Genomic DNA, 7883 nt, shown 5'->3' on the forward strand with positions numbered 1-7883 from the left:
CTAGAAAAGTTTTGCGCCTCAACTTTTTCATTTTATATATATATATATATTAATAATGCTGATATTAATAACATCCTATACATATTACCTTATGGCAAATTAACAAGTGCTGTAAAGTTGTACATATTAGAAAGAAAAACTACTTTTGCCTATTTGTAAAAGTGACACGTACATTCGCGACCAAATATGGACACGTTTTATGCACGAAGCAGTTTCTTTCTCTGGACGGGAGCTTTATGTTCAGAAAATGAGATAGGACCACAAGAAAATTATAATACTTCAAATAGTAGTTACAGTATTTATTTTTCAAACATGGTCATGCAATCCAGCTAAAATGTTTGTTTTTAATGTGGATGTTCGTTTACTCAAACTACCCAAACTTTCAGACACGTATCTTGGCGTGGAAACGTCACCTGCGTGACACATTTCTCTATATACTTTTATTATAATTGCCCATCGGTAATAACAATTTCATTACATACATTCAAATATAGATTTTTATTTGTTTTTATATAAAATGTTTTGCACATCTGAATGTAAAACGTCACAGAAAGGAAGTTCAGCGCTAATAGTAATGTATGAAGAAAAACTAAACCTATGGTTTATTCAATGACATTCTGATGAATGAATATGTTCTATTAAATAGTTTGTTTGAACTTCCGTATTTGTTTAAAAAGCAGCAGATCGGAGAATCAAAGACAATTTGATTGAATGAAACTTGGAATTGTACATACAATTCATGTGCAGCATCGGCCTATGTCAACTATACATGAAATTGCCACAGCATAGCAACATTTTAGGTGGGCTCTACCAATAACAACTTTAACCTACTTCTAAATAGCAGAGAATAGCTTTGTCGACTGTGCCAATGACGTGTTCAATTTCAATTAGGAAGCAAACAAACTGAGTCTAAACGAATTGATTCTGAATCCATAGCGACTTTATTGAGTGGCTTAAAGAAAGCCAGTCTCTGAGAAATGATGCTTGTGAATTGAACGTCACTTTACAACATGCTTAATTAAATTAAAAGATGAGAATAATAAACAGTGAATGATTTCGAAATCATCTTACAAATAAATTCAAAGTGCGTCTGTTAAAAGACTCAGAAATACAAGTAAAACTCGTGGTTAAATATAACTCCCCACAATAACATTTTTTATATCCTGACAAACAAACAAAACAAAACAATAATGTCAAAATACACTTCCGTACATGTTCAGATATTTACTAGAGCCAAATGTACAACTAGAAATGACTATACAAAATCGTCTCATGGACAAATACATAACTCACCTTTACATTGGTGCGGAATAATTTTCTAGGCTATTACATTTGTCATTATATACAGCCTTGCAGTGACGTGAAATTGAAGTATTTATTACAGACTTGGTCAGGCTCTTTCTGATAGTATCCGTGGAGCGTTTAATCAACGGGCGACATAACTTTTCCTCCATTATTGATAAACAGGTGATGTTTAGGGTAGATAAGGACATAAAGAAAACTTGGATCACCACACATAGACAGCTACAGTGATTTGTTCTTACAAAGGAGCCGTCGAAAAGGACGCGTACTGATCATTTCAGTGTTCAACAGGCTAATAAAGTGCCACAGTTTGGTTTTGAATAAAAGGACGTCAGCACAGCAGTAACACGATATTGCAGGACACATATTATCACCAAGTGATAGAACAACGTTGTCTATTTCTTGCTTATTGTAATACCCATGTAATAACCATGTTGCGTAAAAACACTCAAAAAGGTACATACACCAAAGTATAGGCCTCCCGGTGGGATCAGTCTGTGCGTTAGAAGAACATCGATGTGTTTACATTGTGCCCCAGTGTTCCAGTGTGCCTTCAGGATTCCTTTACCACTACTGTAATAGACCTGTACACCCACGGCATCAATAGGCTACTAGGAGATATCATTTGATCAGTAGTCTAAATCACTTGATTAACTCAACTTGCAAACATTAGCATAATTACGCATACTCGACGTATGTCCACTGTAGTTTTCATTTCCCTCAGATCATGTGTTTTTCTCAGATATTATACTTAGTCGAGAGAGTTTAGAAAGGCCGTTCGTTTCCCGTTCCCGGGGTAGATTCGGGAACTTGCAACAGGTCGGGGGAATGGCATCGAGGGCTCCCCGGGGCGCTGTGCTCACTGTCGGTATCGCTTCCCCTCTTTCCCCCGCTGCCAGAGCCAGACCCGGCGGAGCCCCCGGCGCTGTGAGTCTTTACGTGTTTACTCAGATGGTCGCTCCGCATAAACCTCTTGTTGCAGACCGGACAGGCGAATCTTTTCTCCCCGGTGTGCGTGCGCAAGTGTCGCTGGAGCTCGTCAGAGCGCGTAAACCTCTTCCCGCAAAACAGCCAGTTACACACAAACGGTCTCTCTCCGGTGTGCCACCTCAAGTGCGCCTTGAGGTGCGACGTTTTGCCGTAAACCTTGCCACAGCCCGGAATGTGACAGCTATGGAGCCCTTTCCTCCGCAGACTTGCTCCCGCCGGCCCCAGCCTCTCCGACTCCTGACAGTTGGGACAGTCGCAGGTGGCTCTGCCAGAGTAGCGCCGTGCGGAGGACCGGGGAGACCCCGCTAGAGAGGCCGTTGGCCCCCCAGATAACATAGTCCCCCCTGCTCCGCCTAATGGAGACGGACTGGAGTCCGGATAAGAGGATAACACCGGCTTGTAACCGTCCATCAGGTGTTGTCCGGTTGTCAAAAGGTGTGGAGAGGGATTTGTACTGAAGGCTGAGTTACTTAGGCTGGAGTAATCGGAATTGTAGCCCCCTAAAGGAGAGTGTAACGACGTCTGGAGTCCACCGGAGTGCAACGAGGACTGTAGAGCTGCTCCGCTCGGGTTCTGAACATCAATCCAACCCGCTCCCACATCCCACCATGCAGAGGCGCCGGTGGTGCCAACCTCTCCTGTGGGGATACCATGATGGGACGACTTGAACCAGGACTCGTACGGATGTGCAACGCTCATTCTCGGGTAGATGCCTTGCAGACTGTCCACTGAGGAGTGCACCTTGGAAATGAAGACGGGCTGATGGCTGGGTTCTTGAGAACTGTTTGTAACGGAGGCCTGAAATACAGAATAGTCGTTTCCAAAGTGGGGCGTGGATGAGTTTCCGGACGTCAGGGAGAAGGCACTGGTTCCGGGGGAGCTGTTGGTGCCAAACGAGTCCGATAGACCAGCTCCGTTACGGGACACTCCAAAACCGGACAGGCCGGACCCAAGGCTGCAGCTGCTGGCGGTGGCTCTCTTCCACGGGTGGAAGCCTTTCCCAAAAGATGAAGAATTATCCGAAATGGAGGATGGTGATGGGCTCGGACTCCCTATCTTGTTGCATGTCGCAGCCAACATGGCTAAAGGAGTCGATCCTAGCCTCGGCTCCTCCTGAAATGACAAGAAACAACATGTTGATATCGATAAGGAACCTTTCAGTTTGCTTGGTCAGTTAGTGCATAAGAGCCTTTCCTATAGTAGGCAACAAGAACAATTATTATTTGCTCGGTGAAAAGTTAATTCCGTGCTAATGTAAAAGCTACTTTGTAAACTATTTCCATTTGCAATAGGCCAACTAGCGGGACAGTTTAAACAGGCATCTTTTCCAAGTCATAACAGCGTCATAACATACCTGTAGACTGAGATGAAATAGAACGCACCAAAATATAGCTATAACAAAACTATTAAAAGACGTTATATTTGACATGCACAACAACATGCGCGTCTTGTGCACATCAGTAGAAAGTTATATCCCGCGCGCGTGTCTCTGTCGTTGCGAAATGAATCTCAGCTTTTTACTCGTGACCCACTTGCTTAAAACATAATCAACGAACTGTCTTTCCTAGTGTGACGGAAGCAATGTTAATCCCCTCCGCTGGACAATAAAATAACTAATTAAACCAGCAAGAAACCCCTTAGACTCACCCCTAGAAGTGAAGTTGCCATCACAAAAAGTGCCCTCCTCAGAGGATCTTTTTATATTTATGAATCACAGCAGTGTTTTTTTAGAGGTGTGCAATACAATGATGTGTTCCGCCCATTCCACCACAATTGTAGGTCCTCTCCGGCTTTGAAGTACCGCTGTGACACGGGCGACCAATCAGCGCCCCTGTTCCACCACACTGCCACATTCTAACGTGAGGTCATCAGTAGACTACTTCAGACAGCTCTCCGCCCCTTCACCACCCTCTTCATAATAATAGAACGGAAGAAGGTAAAGTTAAATGAGAGTGAAAATAATTACTTATTGAAATCTGAAAGAGGAAATTTGGGAATTGTATTTATTTACGATTAAAATGAGACTACTTGTGCTATTATTTATTGTTGTCGTAATTATTGTTATTAGGTTATTATTCGTTGTTGTTGTTATTGTTATTTATATTTTGGTGTTATTAGAGTGCTATCAAACATTTGTATGTGACTATTTAGGAGATTTTCAATCCCTTTTTTCAAAACTTTTGCTCCACTTTCTACCAGTGTTACATTGAGGACATAAATGTCTTAGCTAACCTTCTGTGACGTATTTCCCTTGGAAGTTTTACATGAAAGTTGTCATTACTTGAATTAGTTCATACAAACAACGATTATGAAGCCTACAAAAGACTCCACTGTTTCACATGCCGACCAATATTACCTTTTTTCAAAATGGCACTTTACTGTAATTGCATTCAATTATTTTGACAATTTTGATTAAAACTACAATGCACTGCATTCCAGAAAAGAGATGACTGACTTTATCATTAACTTCATAGTATGACAAAATAATTATACACTTCATTTAGCTAGTTCGTTTACATTGGTACATCAGTCCATGGAGTTACACTGTGTGTGTGTGTGTGTGTGTGTGTGTGGGTGGGTAGAAAGAGAAATGGAGGAGGCATAAAGGAGAACAGAGCACATCTCAAATAAAAGGAAATGAACTTCATTTAATTGAATCATTTTTACCTTTCCCTGTTTTGTGTGTCCAGGTGAGATCTGTTATGCCTCATTATATCGTTGATAATGAATCAATGTGATCTTAGATTAAACAGTATAGCGTACAAGCGCATTACAGCCGTACAATCTTTTTTCGTACAGCCTATGCGGATCTTACACATTCGATCAAATATAAAATTAAAGCTATTTTGATAATATCGAATATGTTCCATCACATCTCAATTGTAATGAGCCATGTAGCCAAGTACATGTACATAATAATAACTTCCGTTCGTTACATAACAGGGACTTGAAGGCCATAACAACCCGGGGACCCTCTCTCTCTCATTTTTCTCTGTCGCTCTCTCCTCTCTCTCTATCATTCTCTCTCTCTCTCTCTCTCTCTATCATTCCCCTCGCTATATTAGCATGCAGTGTGCATTGGCAGCATAAATTTCATTTGAATTTCAAATTTAATAACGCAGGAGGTTTTTAATCATGCGTAGTTTTATATGTTTGATATTAACATGCTTATTGACCGGGTCTGTTGACCAGCTTGGTCATTACAAGACAGCAAAAAGTTAATTAAAACGACCAAGGATTATTCATCACATCATCTGCCTAACCCATGTCGCTTCCTTTATTACACTGTGTGATAGATGGACTATCTGATTCATTCCTCTGTTTCTTCGATTGGACAACAGCTTTTTGGATTTAATTTACGCTGCTAGAGCGAACAAGGTGCAGCCAAAATGTGTCCATAGTGCTGTAAAAACCCAATATGAAATGAATAAATATCTAGGCTGAGTAACAGAGAGCGTTGGTCTAAAAATGATGACTATACATGTAGCTGATATCGCCTTAGTAACAGTTGTGCTGTGTCATGTCTATGCACCTGTCTATTTGTAGCATAATATTCACATCATCATTTATCGTGTTCATGCAATAAATGTAGAAATAGTTTAACAATTGTAGTAGGCCTATGATAAAAACAACGACTTTGTATTTCTCTTTGAGTTCTTCACATCTCAGTTTGACATTTTATCATTGGTTATTACTAACTGTAATTTCTGCAAATATTGAAATAGAAACCTTCTCTGAAATAAATCAAACTTTAGATTTGTAAAACTTTCCTGTAGCTTAATTAATGCAACCCATTCATTTAGCTTATAATTTCAAGAAAACTGGGTCTCCAATATCAAACTTAAAACTCACTAATATGCTATTTAATATTTATGATAACCATAAAAAAGCAATACAGAGTTTCCATAAGAACAGAAGTACACGCTATACTAGAACTCAATCAGTGGATTAGTTGACGTCATTTCTCCCTAAACAATTTAGGTGAAATGACGACAACAACAAAAAGTCCGAAAACGTTAAACAGATACACCAAATGAAGTGAAAAATACAATGTGTATCCTAGATAGAAGCTTACATACCGTGCTCCACTCGGCGCCATATTGATATCGATTGACCCTCGGTGTTTCTATGTGTAGTGCACGAGGCGGAGCGCAGCGCTGCATCCCCTCCACCCGCAGGCGGTACAACAGTAGACCCTGTCTCCTGCAAGATAAATGGTACTTTGGGAATTGCGTTTAATTAGGAATAACTGAGGAGAGAGAGGCTTGCTCATCCACCGGTGGTCTAATCACAACATGTGTTCAAGCCAACTGACGAGGTTGCGCAGTCATGTGCTTACCTAAATATCCCAGGTAGGTATGAGAGCTAACATAAGGGACGCAAGAATGTGATGCTGCGTTTTGCTATGATGGGGAAAGATGGAGAGGTTATCTTTTTAAACTAGTCCCCATGTGTGGAAACCATGGTATGTCACATTGACAAATTGCTGGATTGTATGATCAAGCAGACTGATTTGATAGGTCAGCAAGATAACCGTTCCCCATGCAACATGTTTCAGCATGTCACTGATGGACAACTACATCATTCATGGTAGAGAGAGATTGGACACTTCCAAATGGTTCATTGACTTTCACATGTTTACTAGGGTGGTTTTACGGATCCGTATTTTACAATGAAAATAATTCCCTTTTTCGGCTATTTGTGCGCACAGACTCTCTCCCATAAACCTTCCGGTCACAGTGAGGGTGGGTTGGCCTGAGTTCACATGGTGAGGCGGACACAGGTTGTTCTTTCTGATCCTCTATCTCCCCACTAACTGTACGTCACATTGAACAGATGTCCCCATTTAGGGCTTTCTTTCTCCTACACGCATGGTCTATATTACCGTCATGAAATCTAACTCCAAACCTGTCGCTTTCACCGCCATAATGACCGCGTTATTCAGGGCCGCTGAGCACGAACAAAATGTGCTCAATATTGTCTTCTTTAGAATTATTCTGCATAGAAAACGAAGGGAAGGAGAGTCTGGGGGGGAGTAGCCAGATGAAAGGGATGGAGAACTTTACTCTAAATGTGGTGATTTACAAAGCAACTCGATCATCTCAGGGTCTTACTGCTGAAGATCCATGCTCGGAAGTAAACTGCATGTTGAGGCTTGCCACAGCAATTAGTCGACTATCATGGTTAAATTACATTTTTGCATAAAACCATGCAAATAAATGTCTTGGAAGAATAACAAAAACTAAACCATTGTTTGTAGGTTTAGGGGCACCACCTCATTTCACTTCTGACTGTTAAATGAAGTTACACGAGAAATAAAGAGTTGAGTGTCCTAGGGTAGCTTACAGATGCATAGTGTCCTAGGGTAGCTTACAGATGCATAGTGTCCTAGGGTAGCTTACAGATGCATAGTGTCCTAGGGTAGCTTACAGATGCATAGTGTCCTAGGGTAGCTTACAGATGCATAGTGTCCTAGGGTAGCTTACAGATGCGTAGTGTCCTAGGGTAGCTTACAGATGCGTAGTGTCCTAGGGTAGCTTACAGATGCGTAGTGTCCTAGGGTAGCTTACAGATGCGTAGTGTCCTAGGGT

The 7883-nt window shown here is 41.2% G+C and overlaps 1 protein-coding gene across 4 annotated transcripts; it reads right to left on the bottom strand.

Annotated features, from left to right (window-relative positions):
- Nucleotides 1-286: 286 nt before the first annotated feature.
- On the bottom strand, nt 287-7156 carry LOC115182391 (transcription factor Sp8-like). Of its 4 annotated transcripts, XM_029744014.1 has the most exons (3): nt 6632-7156; nt 6372-6495; nt 287-3405 (listed from the first exon to the last, which is right to left on the bottom strand). In XM_029744014.1, the coding sequence occupies exons 2-3, from the start codon at nt 6453-6455 to the stop codon at nt 2068-2070; spliced, it is 1422 nt and encodes a 473-aa protein (XP_029599874.1). In that variant the 5' UTR covers nt 6456-6495; nt 6632-7156; the 3' UTR covers nt 287-2067. The 4 variants fall into 4 exon arrangements, with proteins under 4 accessions (XP_029599874.1, XP_029599873.1, XP_029599876.1 ...); XM_029744013.1 differs by having other exon boundaries at nt 6372-7156; XM_029744016.1 differs by lacking the exons at nt 6372-6495; nt 6632-7156 and adding an exon at nt 3940-4920.
- Between the last annotated feature and the right edge of the window lie 727 nt (nt 7157-7883).

Source organism: Salmo trutta, unplaced genomic scaffold (genome assembly GCF_901001165.1).
Source record: "Salmo trutta unplaced genomic scaffold, fSalTru1.1, whole genome shotgun sequence".
In the NCBI taxonomy this organism is placed as follows: Eukaryota; Metazoa; Chordata; class Actinopteri; order Salmoniformes; family Salmonidae; genus Salmo; species Salmo trutta.

Coding starts and splice junctions, on each gene's coding strand:
- LOC115182391 (XM_029744012.1), bottom strand. CDS start 3,733: ATGTTGTTGTGCATGTCAAATATAACGTCTTTTAATAGTTTTGTTATA. Junction 3,406..3,646: donor TATTTCATCTCAGTCTACAG/GTATGTTATGAC, acceptor TTGTCATTTCAG/GAGGAGCCGAGGCTAGGATC.